Raw genomic sequence first — 18,921 nt, 5'->3', positions numbered from 1 at the left:
CTATACCACAGCTATAGATAATATATGATGAATCCATGAAAATACATGTAATATTAATACTAGAAGCATGTTTTCAGTGGATAGAATATTTACAAATATTACACACAGGAGTTACGCTTAGACGGCTGCAGTCTTAATGAATCTTTGAATTCCCACAAGACCTATCGCTCACTTTTCACTCCTTAAATTGTCATGACTGTATGGCCAAGTCATTAAGATGCTATCAATATCATTTATTAATTATTTGCCAAGTCTGTCAAAAATTGTAATGTATGAACACACATTGCCAAATCTTTTAACATCAAACAATATAGATGTTGTGACAATAATACCATTAGCTTTTATCTGAAATATGCATTCAATGCCAATAGAAACTTAATATGTTACTAGCACCACGTGCAAGTAATCAAACTGTAATTGTACTATAGGCCCCAGGGCCAACACTGCTGAATTTAATCGATCTATTATTCGACCTTACTGTTGACAGGAATCTCATGAATAAAATTGTGCAATATCGTCATTATCTGAACGCCTTCACAAACGCATATTCCGGAAAGATGTCTTGAAAAACATGAAGCTGCGTTATAGATGAACATAATTTCCTCGATCCTCATTAATCAGATGAACCTTCATTTAGTTCAATTCACAAGTGACTGCAGAAAGTGCATAATTCTTTTTAATGACTTAAAAAACAGGTCGGAAAACATGTTGCATATTTCATCAGTGCATTATAGAACGCTGTAGTAGATGAACATAATTTCCTCGATACTCATTGATCAGATGAACCTCCATTTAGTTCAATTCACAAGTGACTATAGAAAATGCATAGATAGTTCTTTTCAATTTCTTCAAGGACGGAAAACATGTATTATATTTCATAAGTGTATTATAGAACGCTGCAACGATTCGGCAGAGAAATACTATTGTGCCATTGTATTCCTTATATAAAATACATCAGTGTATAACATTAGCTCAGATATTGTTATAAAATAAGTTTAAAATTCCAAACATTATCGTGTAAAATGACAAGAGATAGTGTTGTGTTAAAGCTGTGACAAAAAGGGTTTGATATTCAAATATAAAATTTAATCAAAGTGACTCACGAAGTGAGGCCTGCATATCACTCATAACTCACAACGTTTTGCGAAGGCCGGTATTGAGATGCCAATTACATCACATATATTTCATATTCAGCGGTGACAAATGCATCACTGAATTCTAAGGCTGGGGACGGGTACTCACGATTACTCGAATCCGGTCGGTACAGCTGGAATCGAGTCCTATTTCTAGGAATCTGGTACCGGAAAGGGAGAGCTCTGTAATGACAAGGGCAGACAGCCCTTGAGACATTTGCATGAAGTGTTTGGCATGGTGTTGTTGTAAGTCCAATAATACTGACAGGAACTTAAACAGTCTCAGCCCAAAGATTGCTTTGTGCAATAGGGTGAGTGAGTGAGTGAGTTTAATTTTACGCCGCATTCAGCAATATTCCAGCTATATGGCGTCGGTCTGTAAATAATCGAGTCTGGACCAGACAATCCAGGGGTCAACAGCATGGACATCAATCAACGGAATTGGGATACGATGACATGTGTAAACCCAGTCAGCGAGCCTGCCAACCCGATCCCGTTAGTCGCCTCTTACAACAAGCATGGGTTACTGAAGATCAGTTCTAACCCGGACCTTCACGGGTCTTGTGCAATAGGGCTCATGGCTTTGTTACTTGCACTGGTGCAACCCAATATTACAAAGTGCAACCTAGTTATTTGTCTAACTTGCACCAGGTGCAAGTCAATTTTTGAGAAATATATCAACAATAAACCTAAAATTACAAGCATAATTAAGTCAGCTCATTTTTCTTCTAAACTTTGAATAATTCAATAGCATATTTCTTTCATTACATGTTGCAATAAAAGCAGTGCAACTGGAATTTGGCTGGTGCAACTAGGTTTTTATCTTAGGTTGCACCTGGTGCAAGTAGGTTAACGTCTCTTAAATCGAGCCCTGTCTTTCAAACATACATTCAGCAATAGACCAACAATTATTACCTAGTTTGTGTGGAGTGAGTGAGTGAGTATGAGAACTAGAGTGTGAAGGTGAGTGATCAAGAGACTGAATGGGTCAATGAGTGCATAAGTTTGAAGTTGTTTTGAGTAAGATTTGTGGACAGGTAGGTAAGTAAGTGAATACAAGACCAAACTGTTGTTTTTCAGGAACCTTGAACTAAGAGGGCTGGCCATTGTTGGTCTGAACACAGACCCCAATTACCTCGTTTGTCATGCCATGTTTACAAGGACTATGTAAATGTGAAATATTTGACCATGTTGTCTGACCCATCCTATCCCTGCTCAGAGCAATCCTAGCTTATTGATCAGTCAATGATCCTCTGTAGTAATACAGGGGAACTAAATACTCAATGGCACGCAAACACATCGTTATGCAAGCATGGAAATATTACAGTAGCATAATCAATATTAATGAGGTAATTTAGCCGTTCTTATTTGTGAGTGCAGGTAACTGGTTTAGGGCAGGACAAAGTTTTAAGCAATAACAATTGAGAATGTTCATTATGAACAAGAGTGGTTGTAGAGAAAGTTTGTAGAGTTGTATAGGACAAACATGTTTTCCTAATTGGATGTTTGTAAAGGAGAATAAGAGTTTCCTAGTTGTGTGCAGTCATGTCCGGGTGGTGTACCCCCACTGTGCCCACTTTTATTAAAACAACAAACTGCAGTCACCTGTCAACAATAGGGGGATTAGTTAAGGTCTGTTGCAAGGTGGGAGTAAACTGGCCGGGGGTGTTGGAGTTTGTGAGAGACGGGATGGTTGGTGGAATCATTATCAATTGTAAAGCTAAACTATGACGATATTTTGGGAAGATGTTTCGTTTAGTGATTAGACACAAGAGTGAAACAAGCATTTAATATCTTATTGTTTTATTTGAAGAAAATGCTTGCAATATTGATTATAGATGCTTGGTTTGTTTTTATAGAACAGATCCATTTGAAAAGCAAATATATCTTTGCTGGAATATTTCTGGAAACAAGGTAGAACCATACTCATTTTTTTAAGCTTGGGGCTTTAAAATATTGTCATTTGAAGAAAAGGCTTGCAATAATTATTGATTATTGATGCTTAGTTTGGTTTACTAGAACAGATCCATTTGAGATGTAAATATATATTTTGTCACTTGGTGACAAAGTGGAACTTATTGACGAGTCAGCGAGGTCAAAACAGAAAGATCTCGCTGAGAAATACAAGATAAGCAAACAGACCGTATCAGATATTTTAAACATTACCGTCAGCTTTTTGAACATAAGTGAAAATAGCAAGCTGCAGATCAGCGGAAATTAACAAAGGGAGGTAACTCATTGTGGCAGTGTTTATGGTAACGGACAAAAGTTGTCTAGTCCGGACTGCTCTATAATCCGGACAAATGAGTCGGTCCCAGGCAAGTCCGTAATAGACAGATTCCATTGCAATATGTTCATCATTGTAAAATTCACTCTCGTATGACATTGATGACATTTTGAGTGAACCACGTGAGTGAACTATGTTCACGCCCTACGCGATGCTGACATTATTGAAAATCTTACAACAACACCTACTAGCGGATTAGCGTGACTCTAGCAACACCTTCAACATCAAAGTTTACCGCGGGTCAACTTCATGTCCATAGCGAAATTTCAAAATGTCGACTTCTTGTCCATAAACCAAAAGAACAAGTGGAGGAAACCAACTGTACGCGATGTGCTACAAAATATAGTGTTAATTAGAGATGCTGGCTGAAGTGCTATGTTGTTTTAGCAATTCATTTTTGGCAGATGGGATTAGGTATGTTTGACCTCTGCTGATTGTGGTCTTGTGTCCTTAGATTTGAATTTTTTCTGTTTTCTTTTGGTGGGACCGTGGAGCCTGTTTGATAAGAGTAGTACACCGTCCTTTTTAATGTTGTGGTTCGGGCAGTCAATGTGGTCTGAGACAGCTGATTGTTTTGCCTGAATGGTAGATGTTATGTGTACTTTGACTCTGGCAATCTTTCTGACTGATGAGAGATTTATTATATTAGAGTAAAAGATCTGATTGTCACAGCGGAAATGAGAAAAAAGGATTAACCAAGACTAATGACCGGTAAAATCATCACCATCATTTATGGTTGGCTTTTCAATAAAGAACTTTGGACTAACATATGTTAAATTTTGGATGACACTTTCTCCGTAAAGTACAGTTTCCAGAAGTTTTTTTTGTGTTGAGTGTCATTCTGGATTTGAATTCCACTCTCGGAGTCAGGCACCCAATCGTCAGCACAGGTCAGTGATCTAACGCCCTCAGCCATTGCAGCCTCCACAAAAATGGAACTCTGACAACAGGTTGTCTGGACCACAAAATGATTGTACCATTGTTGACTAGGCTGGTATAGTCATCTAAGGCCCTCTTTTCACTTGTCTCCTCATCATTTTAGAAACCTACCATCAAGTGATGCTGAAGGGGTCGTTGTTGGCACGGGTACTACAGATATGTACCTCAGGTACGTTTCTGTATACAGACATGTACCCTAAACAAAATCAGAATACAGAAACATACCCTAGGACGATTCCATTCTGCATTGTGCCGTTTTCTTGGTCGAAACTGTCATACTGTTGTATTAGATGCATTTGATTGCGTTATATAAGAGCATACACAGTAACGAATATTTCGCGGTGCACAACATACACCACTCGCAATCATCTTAACGGGAATAACTTCATTCGGTTTCGGTATTGGGTTGCGGAACATGGACTCGTCCGTCGTTTAGGGTATCGGGTACGTTTCTGTAGTTTGACTTTGTTAAGGGTACATGTCTGTATACAGAAACGTACCTGGGGTACATATCTGTAGTACCTGTGTCGACAATGACCCCTTCAGCTCAAGTGATAGCAATATATGCATTGTTTTGAAAATAACCTGAATTTTGGACATGTACCCTGAAAAGGTCCTAAATTCTCTTCAGCTATGAAAAGGTCTAATTGTCAGTGATAAGCCCTAAAAAGGCCCTATTTTCAGCAAAACTTGAAGGTCCAGGTTAGAATGAGCCTTTAGTAACCCATGCTTGTCGTAAGAGGCGACTAACGGGATCGGGTGGTCAGGCTCTCTGACTTGGTTGACACATGTCATCGGTTCCCAATTGCGCAGATCGATGCTCATGCTGTTGATCACTGGATTGTCTGTTCCAGACTCGATTATTTACAGACCGCCGCCATATAGCTGGAATATTGCTCAGTGGGGCGTAAAACTAAACTCACTCACTCACTCCTTAAAATTTTTTGTTGGGTCTTGAAAAGCCCCTAAGAAAACCTTAAATTTGATGGCTGATAATCTGTAAGAACTCTGGATAGTGTGTATCTATGTGTTTGTCAGCACTGTAATTATTCAGCAATCTAACCCACTCATCCACCACAGCTCCCACAGAAATGGAAGAATTTGACAACTGTTAATCAAGACATCTTGTCATACAAATTTCTCTACTGACAAAGTAAGTGACTATGTTGTTTTCTTACCCCTGGAAAAAAGTTTGACGAAAGCGTAACCCATGGATAAGTGACCCCTTCTACAGACTGCTTTTTGGTCCCTCAAAATCGGCATAGACGGTCATATACTGCTTCATGTGGTTTCCTAATCTTGTTTCCTAATCTTTCAGAAACCTAGAATCAAGTGATAGTGTGTGTATATTTGTCAGCACCTTAATTATTCTTGTGAGTAAATGTTGAAACATCTGCACCAGTTTGTCGTGTTCTCCCACGTGAAACACACACCAAGTAGTATGACTACAATGCTGTACCGAGCACAACAAAAGCCTACTCATTCTTCCCATAAAGAAGTCATGAGACTATTTGCTCCTATTTTCCCAAACTTACATTTTGTCTGCCGCAGATCAATATCATTTCTCTACAACATTAGTTGACATACTAAATGTCCCCATAAACAGAACATTGCTATTAAACTGTATAGAAGGAGACAATGGGTTTCTCCTTACATCAATTAGATTGCCAATTAACTCTGGTTAAATTTACATTGTGGCAAATTGTTTGGCTGTGAACACATTTGTTTAACCATCTCCAGCGCATGATTGACCTTGCTATTGCCAATACTTTCATCATAAATGGCGTTACCTGGCTGTCTATAGGCACAGTCCGTTTGTCCCCTAATGAGAACAATGAATTGCAAAATATCTCAATTTGGGAATAGTCTATAAAATGTCAATGTTGTTTTTGACAATGAATAACTGTATCAACAATGTTTGCTGTTTGTTATGGTGATACCTATCTCTGGAAAAGTTGTTTAACTTAATTTGGGAAAAGTCTGTCAGGGTTTTACGCGACTCATAAATGTGCGTCCAGTACACGCAAATGTAGAGAATGGACACAGAAAAACAATTCACTGTGTCTAGAGGGACTCACAATATTATTCACTGTACCCACAACACATCTATGACTTTGCTAAGTGTTTGGTTGTTTCTTTCAGAGCAGTTACGTGCATCATTTCACCCACCAGTCCAGATTATCAATGATTCATTCCAGGCTTTAAAGAAATGAGCAAAATGTACAGTTTTCCTCACTGTTACTTCACAGGACCGTCATATTGTCTGCAAGGACCCTTAAAACTAATAATTGGGGGTTCCCGAGACATATGACCGCCTCCGTGGTGTGATGGTTAGAGCGTCCGCCCGGAGAGCAGAAGGTCGCAGGTTTGATCCCCGACCGCGTCATACCCAAAGACGTTAAAATATGGTACTTGTTGGTCCCTGCCTGGGGTTCGGCAATAATGGGTACAACAAGGACTGGTCGACTCGGAGTCAGTATAATGTTTCTGAGTGGGGTATTCATGCTTCACTGCGGCATGGTATCTCAGTGGGCTAGCACTATAAAACCAGCTTCAGTCTGGGCTAGTACAAGCAGCCTCACATACACATGCATGCACGTCGTCATATGAGCTACATATTCTCAAGTATGACGTTAAACCCAATTTCACCTCACCTCCTGAGACATATGTTTGTGAGTCGAGGTCGAACCCTTGTTTATTAAATGTCAGTGGTGAGGTGAGGTGAAATTGGGTTTTATGTCGTGCTTGAGAATATTTCGCTCATATGACGACATGCATGCGTGTGTATGTGTATGTGCGGCTGCTTGTACTAGCCCAGACTTAAGCTGGTTTTATAGTGCTAGCCCTCTGAGATACCATGCCGCAGTGAAGCATGAATACCCCACTCAGACACATTATACTGACTCCGAGCCTACCAGTCCTTATTGTACCCATTAATGCCGAGCGCCAGACAGGGACCAACAAGTACCAAATTTTAACATCTTTTGGTATGACGCGGTCGGGGATCAAACCCGCGACCTTCCACTCTCCGGGCGGACGCTCTAACCACTACACCACGGAGGCGGTCATTTAAATGTCAGTATGGTACCAGACAATGAACACCCTGTTTCAACAATATCTGCTGTGTTATTTTGATACCTATCACTGGAAAAAGTTTTTTAAGAAACTGTCATGTTGCTAAGAATCTAAGTTGACATCTTTAACAGAGGGGGGCACAAAGGTGGGGAAACAGCATGAGGTCATATGGTACAGGGAATGACAGAAAAAAGGGGGTCATCTCAAATTTATTTCAGCTGCAATCTGACTCAACCATGTCACCATTGCTTGTATCACTACTGATTGTCACAGCTGTAGGTGGAATGGTTGCTTGCTGAAGTGCATCATTTGACCTGTATATGACTGTCTTGTTGACAACTTTGGTCAAACTACGCTGATATGTCCCTCTGTTACCCAACCATGGGATCCATTCGCAAGCTTTTCAACAACCCACATGTTGTGTTAGATCGTTAACGTTCCCTTTGATGGTACCCCATATCAACTCTATTGCGTTCGGATCAGAGTGGTATTTTGAGTTATTTGCCATTCATAAGTCTCGTTTGAAGACTAATGGACTGTACAGAACAGATGGTAAAAAATCCGGCACCAATGGTGTTGTGGAAATATTAACTGAATAAGTATTGATGTTTCAGTTCAGTCTGATATATTGTATGGAAACTGAGGCCAAAGTTAGGTTTCAATAATTTAATTTGCAGATTTGAGAAAAGAATGAAGTAGATAAATAATTTTGCAATGTAGTGTGTGAAGGTTGGTTAATGCAGGGCTCCAGATAAGGGCTGTATCGGCGTATGTACAGATATAAAATGTGCACGATACGGTAGGAAATAATTTAGAAAACATAGCAGATACGCACTACAACAATGGTGTACGGTCTTAGAATCATTTACAGATGTATTTATCTGAAAAATTTATTGTTTTATTATTTATTGACCTGTTTACACAAGAGTAGCAATGTTGTGGTGCATATATGAAACGAAACACAAGATTACTGATACTCCATTAAATTCCATTAAGTACTCTAAATGTACTTTTAAGGTTTTCCAGTACTCCTGCATTGAAACAGTAAGGAGTACGTACTCCTGATGTTGAAAATTTATCTGGAGCCCTGTTAATGTATGGAATGATTGTAGATTAAGGGTGAGTCATTCTAATGACATGAGAATCTATGTTGAAACGTCACCTAAACAGAATATAGAAGTTGTATATCCATAGAAATTGTCCTCATTCTTCATCTCCTCATTCTTCATCTCCTCAACTTCTGGAATGCCAATCAAAGAAGTAATCTGGGTCTCTGAAAATATGTAGCATAAATGGCCCAGTATATGAAAAAATAATTGTTTGTATGTAATACAGAAAAAAACATTATGTTTGTTTGTTATTTAACACTGCCCTCAGCAATGTTCCAGGTACATGGTAACACTCTGTAAATAATTACTGATGATCTTGTCGAATTCCATCCTTGATAATCTCAAGTGTATATGGGGCAAAAAACATCTAAAAAACCATTTTTCTTGTAAGTTTACATTTTTGGCCAATAAAAACATTAGGATTTTATTTTTTGAGCGGGGAAAATTAAGTTTTATTTGTTTTTCTTATTCTTGAAAAAATATGACAGGCGGATCCATAAAACAAGAAATAAAATTGGTCTGGCCTGATTATTATATACATCTTGAAATTATTATCTTTTGGAACAAATATCTGTCAGTGTTTCAATGTCCTAGTTTAGTGCTAGTGACAATTAAAATGTGTATTTCCCCTGTGGTCACCCATTCCATCAGCATCAGAATGTGGTGAGACAAATGGATTAATTAGCACCTGTGATGGCTGATAACTATACATAATGGGCAAGTTATCAATGGGTGATGACATCTTTTGTATATTTTGTTTCCCCTCTAATAGGCTCACCATATTGTGTTAGCACACAGCAGTGGTAGTTAGCATACATTTCTACTTCACAATTACTGAAGGGTATAGAAAGGTACATATGGTATTTCAAAAACAATTCCATAGACTCACCTGGATGTGTTAGCACCATGCACAGAGGTACAGATAAGCTGCGTATCTGCGTAAGTTACGCAAATATTTATGTGAAAACTCAATTCCTATTACGTCTGTTGCGTACAAGTACGCTTGTATTTTTGTAAATACTCAATAAATTTGATCGTATATGCGTACACAGAAAACTGTCAAATCTTAGCTTGCGTACCAGTGGATAGATAAATCAACTGAGGTATATTTAGATGTTCTATTTCGGCACATGAACACTCAACTAGCAGTCTTTCATATCGTTTCTCATATTACAGATCAAATATAAATAACAAACACTAACATTTAAACTTTATTATATTTTAACAATTAATGGAAAAAGGCAAAATACCCAATTGATTCTGAGTGAGGTGAGTACAATCTGTTTGGTTACTCAAAGGAAAATTAGGATACCCAATTGAGATGAAGACAAGCGGGTACATAACTCAATGACCCAAAAAGTTATCTGTAGCTCTGCATGCAGTTCTAAGCTAGCATACATTTCCACTTTACAATTACCAAGTGGTATAGAAAGGTATTGGTGGTATTTTGCTCTCTATTTACTAGACTCACCAAGTTGCATTAGTACCAAGTTGAGGTAAGCTGGTGTACATTTCTGCTTTACCATTACCAAGTGGTATAGTTAGGCACTAGTGGTATTTTGCACAATATTTAATAAAGACCGCAAAGATCGTCTCTGCCCATTCTGTGTTAGACCTACTATTGACTCTGAATTACACTTCTGTCTTGAATGTCCATTTTATCACGACCTGCGGTCAGATCTCTGGCAAGAATTGTATTATGTTTTTCCATTTTGCAACAAGCTTATCTTATTATTCACATCAAAAAACAATGTTATTATAAACAATCTTGCTAAATATATTTTTTTGGCTTTGAAGAAACGAAACAAATATTTTTCATCATGTTGATGCGATCAATGTCCATTATAATATTGCATTAAACATAACACCTGTATATGTGAATGACGTGGCGCTTCGTCAACGTATTGTAGCACTAATTTACATGTATAATGGGCCGGTGGCCCCTTTATCGTAATAAACTCTCTCACTCTCTCTCAATAGACTCACCAAGTTGCAATAGCATCAAGTAGTGGTAAGCAAGCTTACATCTTTCCTTTACATTTACAGAGGTACAGATGGGTGCATTTGTATGTTTCCTAAAAGACCAAGACGCTTCAGCCGTACTCATCACTGATATGGGGCGATGGGGTGGCATAGTGGTTAATGCATTGGCTTGTCTTGTCGAAGGCCCGGGTTCGATTCCCCACTTGGGTACAATGTGTAAAGCCCCTGTCTGGTGTCACCTGCCATGATATTGCTGCAATATTGGTAAAAGCGTCATAAAATCATACTCACTCATCTCTGATAGGGTCAGTGTGGTAGCCTAGTGGTTAAAGCGTTCGCTTGTCACACTGAAGACCGGGTTCGATTCCCCACATGGGTACAATGTGTGAAACCCATTTTTGGTATCCCCCGCAGTTATATTGCTGGAACATTGCTAAAAGCGGCGTAAAAACATACTCACTCACTCATCTCTTATAATAAATTCAGTCATTCCCTTTAGGCTGATTTCAAGCGAAAAAACTCATTTCCTGTAAAGCATAACCCCCTCCCTGCACCTAGTTGTTCATCGGGAGGAAGCAACACATCAGCCATAAAAGTCATGTTAGTAATCAATAAATTACTGATTGAAAAGGGACTGACAAAACAGTTATAACTCTTTCCTGATTGATAAAAGCATCGTGGTGATAAAACAGCATGTACTGTCAATACATATTGTCAATTGAAGAATACGCACAATGGTCACACACAGCACGTGAAGCTTAATAAAACACCAAGACGAAAGAGGAAGTTTGAGAGTTGACTCGAGGGACTGGGTTTGATGGCAAGTTCCTGTTTGATGTTGTGTTCGATCACGTTATGTCTGCTGCATTCGTTTTTGACATATTTGTTACATCACTTAGATGCTTTTGGTTGTGGTTTTATCACTCCTACTAGTTGTGCTGTCATGTACGTTACTGATGACAACTTGTTAATTCACTTTTGTGGTACTGTTTCGGAAACATACCATCGTAGTTACTTTGATCGTTTACCAAATTGCCACAGTTTGTTTCCAGAATTGGAGTGGGACGTTTCTGAAATTGACATTGAGCATTAGCAAAATTAACACAGAACTGGTGAAAGAGTCCCGTCATGTGCTGTCTCTCTCTCTCTCTCACTCACTCACTCTCACTCACTCACTCACTCACTCACTCACTCACTCACTCACTCACTCACTCACTCACTCACTCACTCACTCACTCACTCACTCACATACATTCAGCCAGTCATACATTCATTACACTAAAAGACTCTCTCAGCTGGACACCCACTTGACCAATCAATCATGCATTAACATAACCACTCACGCAATCGTCGTTAAGTCACCGGCACTTGCCCAGTGCCAATTATCTCACTTACATGCATAGACTCATTCACTCAGCCACACACTCGTTCAATTACATGCATACTTCATCCGACTCCCCCCAATCACTACAACCCCATGGTACAGTAGGCTGATGGTTGAAGTGTCTCAGATGTGATATAACATAAGCCTTTTCACTAACTACCATTAAAGCATGGTATACATAGGCTCCATCTCATCAGATCAGATCTACTGATGCTGGAGGTTTGGAGTGAGTTTAGTTTTACGCCAACTCAGCAATATTCCAGGCATATGGCGGTGGTCTGTAAATAATCGAGTCTGGACCAGACAATCCAGTAATCAACAGCATGAGCATCGATCTGCGCAATTGGGAACCAATGACATGTGTCAACCAAGCCAGCGAGCCTGACCACCCGATCCCGTTAGTCGCCTCTTACAAGCATGGGTTGCTGAAGATCAATTCTAACCCGGATCTTCACGGGTCTTTGGAGTGTTGGAAATGTAACTGTCGTCAGATCGATTACACGGCTCACTGACTGTGTTTTCTTATGTAAACACCATCTATAATATGTTGGTATTCATTTAATCACACTTATCTGGGAGCATTGTTTGTGCACATTTTTTACTGCTCGCATTATAAAGTACGGAAGTGTTGCAAGAAATGAGCGAAAAAGATACTTTTCAAATTTCCTGAAGAAAAATAATGTTTGATTAATCGTCTTTGTCTTTAGTCTTTGTCCACAAAAAAACCCCATGAGCTTGTGTGAAATATTTGCTCAGGTTCAAATATCATAAAAACAGTTCCAGGAGACCAAATATTCCTGTTACCTTGGGTCAGGGAAACCAACTTCATTTTGACCATCATCATCAATATTAATCTGGTATTCTGTACAAGATATGATCATGTACAACAAATGAATATGAATTTCACAGGTAAGATATCGAAATATTAACCACATGGATATATTATTCCAATAGCCTGTATTAATTTGAAATCCAATAAGACTTACCTTGATTATCTGCTGCAGATATGAATCATGATCTAGCTGTGAAATATCTCATTAATAAATCTGATACCACCTGACCCCTACAGCTATCTTTCTGTCACCTACTGAATGGTCGGTTTATTGGACCGTCTTCTCAGGGTGTGGTCATGAAGCTTTTACTGAGACCAACTCTGATTATCTGCCATGCCATTTTCTAATTACACCTTTCTGTCCACAACTCCAGACACTGCTATCTGGCAGTCGATTGGCAGATCCTGCCATGTATTGATTGGTCCTGGGCCAAGTGACACAGGTACTGAGTGTGATTGTCGGAAGGCAGTGTGAATCGTGTATTGTCATTAGCGCGAGTGAACAGGTGGGATTGCGATGAGAACATGCTGGGCCAATGAATATGTGTCAGGCTAGACCAGTTTTACAATGGGGTGAAAATTACTGATATGACTGTGTTATAAACATCAATCTGTCAAGAACTTCTGCTGCGGCGGAGAGTGATTTTCAGTGGAGTGGTCTATATATTGTTTCAAGTGGATCGAAGTTATGTAAGTTGCAGTGTGTCGATCCTGTTCTGGAGGTGCTTATTGATGAAACAGTCTCAGGGTTTTAGCGTTGCAAAACTTTTGGACAAACTCTGGACACTTGTCAAAGTTGAGATATCAGTCTTGGTTCGTGACTGTTCTGGGCAAGTTCTGGTGTGTTTGTGAAGTTCTGAGGACTTTGTTCTAGAGGTACACAACCTCATAGAGTGAGTGTAGCAGCATGGATTGACCACCACTCAACATATCTGTCACGGATCAAGTTCCATCACAGATGCTGGCAATTCTTGTGTATATTACTGTATACACTTTGGATACTGATTTGTGTTCAGCGTGAAAACTTACGTGAGAATGTGATCAGCTTTAGAAAGTTTTAACATTTGAATTATATAATAATGTGCCGCTGTTGATCTAGTCAATCAGGGCTCTGTTCAAGGAACCCTTGTGATCAAAATCTGATTGTGCCAATGTTTTTTATTATATTTGAGGATTAATAGAGTGTTAATAGATGATTTTCTGAGACAGCTGATTGTTCATTGGAGAGTTTCAGTTATTTGGATTCACAAACAGTTGCACATGTGTGGTTATTTATCAGCTTGAAGTTTGCAAGATTAATGTTTAAATATTTTAAGTCATCACAGGACGTTGTGTGGGGAACGTGAATGTCCAGCCAAGATGACAAGCAAAGGCTTGTAGTTTGTGGAAATGAAACATTCCACTGGGTTGTTTGCATAGCTTGTAGAGGAGGTTGACATTCTTGAATTTAAACCAAAGGAAAATGTCAGGCTGCCATTGATGACAGTGGCAGAAAGGTATGAACTACACATTCTGTGGATGATGTATATGTGTAATAGTTTGCGGATCCAGCAAATATTTTAACACTGGATATAAACTGGTGTATGATAACATGGACAAAAGATGATTCTGAGTTTGTTGTGATACATTCAGCAGTTTGTGAAGTGTTTCGGGCAGAAATATTGTATTTGTCGTAATACAACAGAGTTGTCACAAGAAGTACCTGGTTGATGGGTGGAATTGATATGACTCGTTAAACTTCGTTACAGAGACTGTATAGAGTAGGGTCACAGAAGTTTGACTTTTTGTGTGAAATGAAAAAGTACTCTCTTGTCTGAAGGCTATCCTGGAAACATGGCTTCCCTGTTGTGAGATCCAGATGTCACGTTTTGTCTGATCACAAAAAGCTCTACAGCTGGTTATCATTAATGTCCTACGGCCAAATTTCTACTGAGAAGCCCAGATGGTGTTGTGTGTATAATGTCACAGTCTGTTATATTCTGTAGGTTTTATCGTTTGTTTTGTTAACGTCATACTGCATTGTGAAGAGTTGCAATCCTTCGGTCAAGGTGCAGTGAAGAAACCTCAGACTTCAGTGTGAAGAGTTCCGTTTCATTGGATGTGGTGTTTCCCGAAAACCTCAGACTTCACTGTGAAGAATTCCGTTTCATTGGTTGTGGTGTTTTCGAAAAACCTCAGACTTCAGTGTGAAGAGTTCCGTTTCATTGGATGTGGTGTTTCCCGAAAACCTCAGACTTCACTGTGAAGAATTCCGTTTCATTGGTTGTGGTGTTTTCGAAAAATCTCAGATTTTACTGTGCAGAGTATTTCCTTTGATGACTCAAATTTTATATGCAGGAATTGACAAGTAGATGTCCCTGTAAGGAGCTATACCTCCAAGGTCAGGAGAGGGCCGTATAATGCACACTCCACTTTATAGCAGATCTATAATGATGACTTGTGACGTTCCTTTACAAGATGAAATAGTAATTTATGTCTTGACAACTTGATAAATCCAATAGAAAGAAATATTTATATTTTTTACATATAAGTTGTTTATTCAGATAGCAATGACTTGGTCTTTAAAGTTTATATTTTCTTGTAAAATATTTGTCTATTTCATGATGCTTGTGTAGATGTCTGCCGTTATGATCACCTTCATGATGTATCAGTTAGAATTGTTCTGTCAGTAAATACATAGATTGTTGACAACACTTGCTTCCATTTGAGGTTAAAGTAAATCCGATTTGTCTGAGGCCATGTTCAATAAATACCTCGACACGCAACCAAGAACACGATGACCGATATTCCGAATGAATCACCCTTGGGCAAACCTTTGCACCTTGCCATGAGACTTCACCTTCATTAAGCGATCATTTATAACAGGCTTTTGGGAATGAAATTTTGGAAACCCCCATGTTATCTTGCTTAACGTAATCAAGGGCTTATGTGCTGTCGTCTCAGTAGCTAATGTTATGTGATGGACGTAAGTATCGTGTTAGTGTGGTAATTGTTGCAGGAGCCTTGTGGTAACGACTAAGAGAATCAATGATAGGATCATTTGATGTAATCTGGATGAGTAGTTTAATGCCTGTCTGATGTCTGTCAATGAGATCCTTTCTCTGGTACTGATGGACTGTGTGTTGTCAGTATGAGGAATGAGGCTAATAGCATGCAGATAAAACCTATTTTCTGGAAATTGATATGTATTTGTGACCGGCATATTGAGTATTTTTTTACATTTTTATATATTTGCCTGTGTTGATCGTCATATTTATGCTCTGTGTGCCAGTGATATGTACATGCAAGTATTGAACAGTTTCTCTGAAAGATGTGGATATTGATCAGATATTGTAAATATAGGTTAACTTTCCTTAATATTTGTTTTGTTATTTGAAACTGAACTGTTGCATTCATTATTAGGCCTTGATGTGTTTGATGATACTGACAAATTGTTAGAAAATTACAAGAACTTGTGAGAAAGATGACATAGTGAATGTATAAACAGTACTCATATTTTTGTCTGAGATGATAACTCATGCATGAGATGATAGTTGTGATATGTCTATGAATTCCCTTGGCAATTTCGGGAATAGTCTCAGTTAGACTTTCTTGTTCTGTCCATACAACCGTGTGATACGACCTTTATCCAGCATCGTGATACTGAGTTTATCCATTTGTGCCTTCCTCCAAGACATGCCATGTGGAATCGATACCACCTGTTACACCAGGGAAACACCAACTGACGTTAACGTGCAACCAGTCATTAATTCAACAGCTAAAATTACTTCTCCAGAAACCCTGCAGACTTCAACCTTGGCTGAAAACGGTTCTAGCACAACACTGCTTCCCAATCTGACCACCGTCCACTCAGCAATAAAATCAGCTCAAAATACTACAGAACCCTTTCCCCAAATCCCCAATGTTGAACTGAGTTTGATCCTGACTGCTGCCGTCTTGACAACAATGTGTAATCTAGTTGTTCTCATTGCATCCAAGTTCACAAGTGGAGGCAAAAGTCCAACCCTAGTGTTCATCCGAAGCTTGTGTGTCAGTGATTCTTTGATCGGCATTTACGGACTCTTCAAAATTGTGATGTATATGTCCATGGACAAACTTCTTGTGAACTTCTTCCTGGCTGAGAGCTTGTTCTTCACAGCATCCTTGGCTTCGGGATTGTCTCTTTTGTCACTGAACATCGACAGCTGCATGAAGCTTGCGGAACCTTTGAACTATGGACATCCGATGGACAAGAAGAATGTGATCACAGTGATGGTGATGCTGTGGAACTTGTCCTTCGTTATCGGGTTTCTCCCTCAGATGGGATGGTGTCAGACCAACGGGAAGTTCCATGTGTTGCGATTCTTCGTCTTTCATCCTTGGCATTACCTTCTGTTTTTCTCTCTGATATTGATAGTTATTTTTGTGTCGAACATCCTCATCACTGTGTACATGAAGAAGAAGATCACGCTGATTCAGTCACATCGCAGCTTCCTGTCGCCGAATAGTACCAAGTTTCAGAAATATCACACCTTGGTGATAACGGCAGTAATCGACATGGTTTTGTGGGTGTTGTGTTATTTGCCATTTTTTGCCTACCTGGCTGTTTACTGTGATGTGTGTTATTTCAAGGGCAGGATGGTTGCCGAGAGGAACATTGTGTATTTTATTCCAATATTCCTGACAAAATCTTTCATCAGTGGCATAGTCCATGGGTACAGAACTGCACAGATTCATGAAGTCATGACAAGGTTTTCGCGCAGCTTTTCAAGGATTGTACAGAGCTCGCGTAAAAGGAGTCAGAAAGCTGTTGGTATGATTTCCAATGGACAGAACAATAACCATAATGGTGAAAGCCAGGAGCAGGAAGCTGCCCAGTCTAACGCTGAACTGACGCAGTCTACGACACGTAGCATGGTGAGCGATGATATCGAAGTCATCTCCTCCCAGATGACACTGTATAGTACTGTTAATAGCTCTGAAGCCATTACCAGTGAGATCACCAGGTTGTAGGTCATGATGAATCGTACCTTTTGTCCTTGACCTTGAATGACCTCTGACCTTGTACAGGATACCTCACAATAGGTTGAAGTCATCAAATGTGAGATAACCAGATTGTAGGTCATCGTGTAACAGCCCATTTGTCCTTGACCTTGAAATGACCTCTGACCTTGTACAGGATACCTCACAATAGGTTGAAGTCATCAAATGTGAGATAACCAGATTGTAGGTCATCATGTAACAGCCCATTTGTCCTTGACCTTGAAATGACCTTTAGCCTAGTATGATACAGCTCCCAAAACACTGAAGGCATCAGATGTGAGATGACCAAGTTGTAGGTCATGGTTAACCAGACATTTTGTCCTTCACCTTGTATTAACCTTTGACCACTAACAGATCACTTCAGTATTGATTTGAGAAAGATTGTTTGCTATCAAGACAAATCATGTACATACATGCATTTTTCGAAGATATTTTCATAATGTCCATGATTTAGTATGTTCATTAATAAAGCAATTATGACAAATCAAAGGAGATTAATTATGTTTTTTCCCCAGACAGTTTTCATAAATTGGTTTGCATAATTTGATAAAACTGTTTATCTGAGTGTTTTTTTATCATTGTGTATATAATAAAGTTGCACTGAATGAACTGAATAAATGATTTAGCAAATGATGGTTCTGTGTACTAATTTAAATTATGAGTATAAGTAGTGGTGGTCCGATTAATTGAAATAATCGAAGATTGGTCGCAGTGATTAAACAACCAATCAAACGATCATGTTTTCTCATAATCGAACACAAACAATTCTGGAACATTTGTTTGCATTAATAATATTTTTCACAAGGCTGGTTTTGTCTGTCATTAAATTTACATTTCATAATCACTACAAGCTCGTTCCATGTAATGATTGAATTTATCTTAAAAACTTCAAGACATTTATGTTCCTAACATACTAGTCATCCTTTAAAGATGTGAAATTTACAAATGCATTTTGTGCAATTGGGAAAAAAACACCAAAGAACTACATGTTTTTTCTTTATTTACAAAAATAACCAGGAAAATTTCATAAATGACGCTAACCAATTATTTTCGATGATTGATCGGTTGTAATGAACCAATCATCAATTATAAGATTTTAACCAATTCCCAACACTAAGTATAAGACACACAGAACGACAAAATTGTTAATGTTCATG

At 38.8% G+C, this 18,921-nt stretch overlaps 1 protein-coding gene across 1 annotated transcript; it reads left to right on the top strand.

Moving 5' to 3' along the window:
• Positions 1 to 13,210: 13,210 nt before the first annotated feature.
• Positions 13,211 to 18,320, top strand: LOC124289729 (adenosine receptor A2b-like). The gene has a single exon (XM_046726361.1). It carries the CDS (start codon positions 16,418 to 16,420, stop codon positions 17,732 to 17,734), a length of 1,317 nt encoding a protein of 438 aa, XP_046582317.1. The 5' UTR covers positions 13,211 to 16,417; the 3' UTR covers positions 17,735 to 18,320.
• Positions 18,321 to 18,921: the final 601 nt, after the last annotated feature.

The sequence above is a fragment of the Haliotis rubra genome, unplaced genomic scaffold, assembly GCF_003918875.1.
Source record: "Haliotis rubra isolate DU_JTF1 unplaced genomic scaffold, ASM391887v1 Scf448, whole genome shotgun sequence".
NCBI lineage: Eukaryota > Metazoa > Mollusca > Gastropoda > Lepetellida > Haliotidae > Haliotis > Haliotis rubra.
Note: the sequence above shows the minus strand (reverse complement) of the source record. Positions and strands in the feature narration are given on the sequence as shown.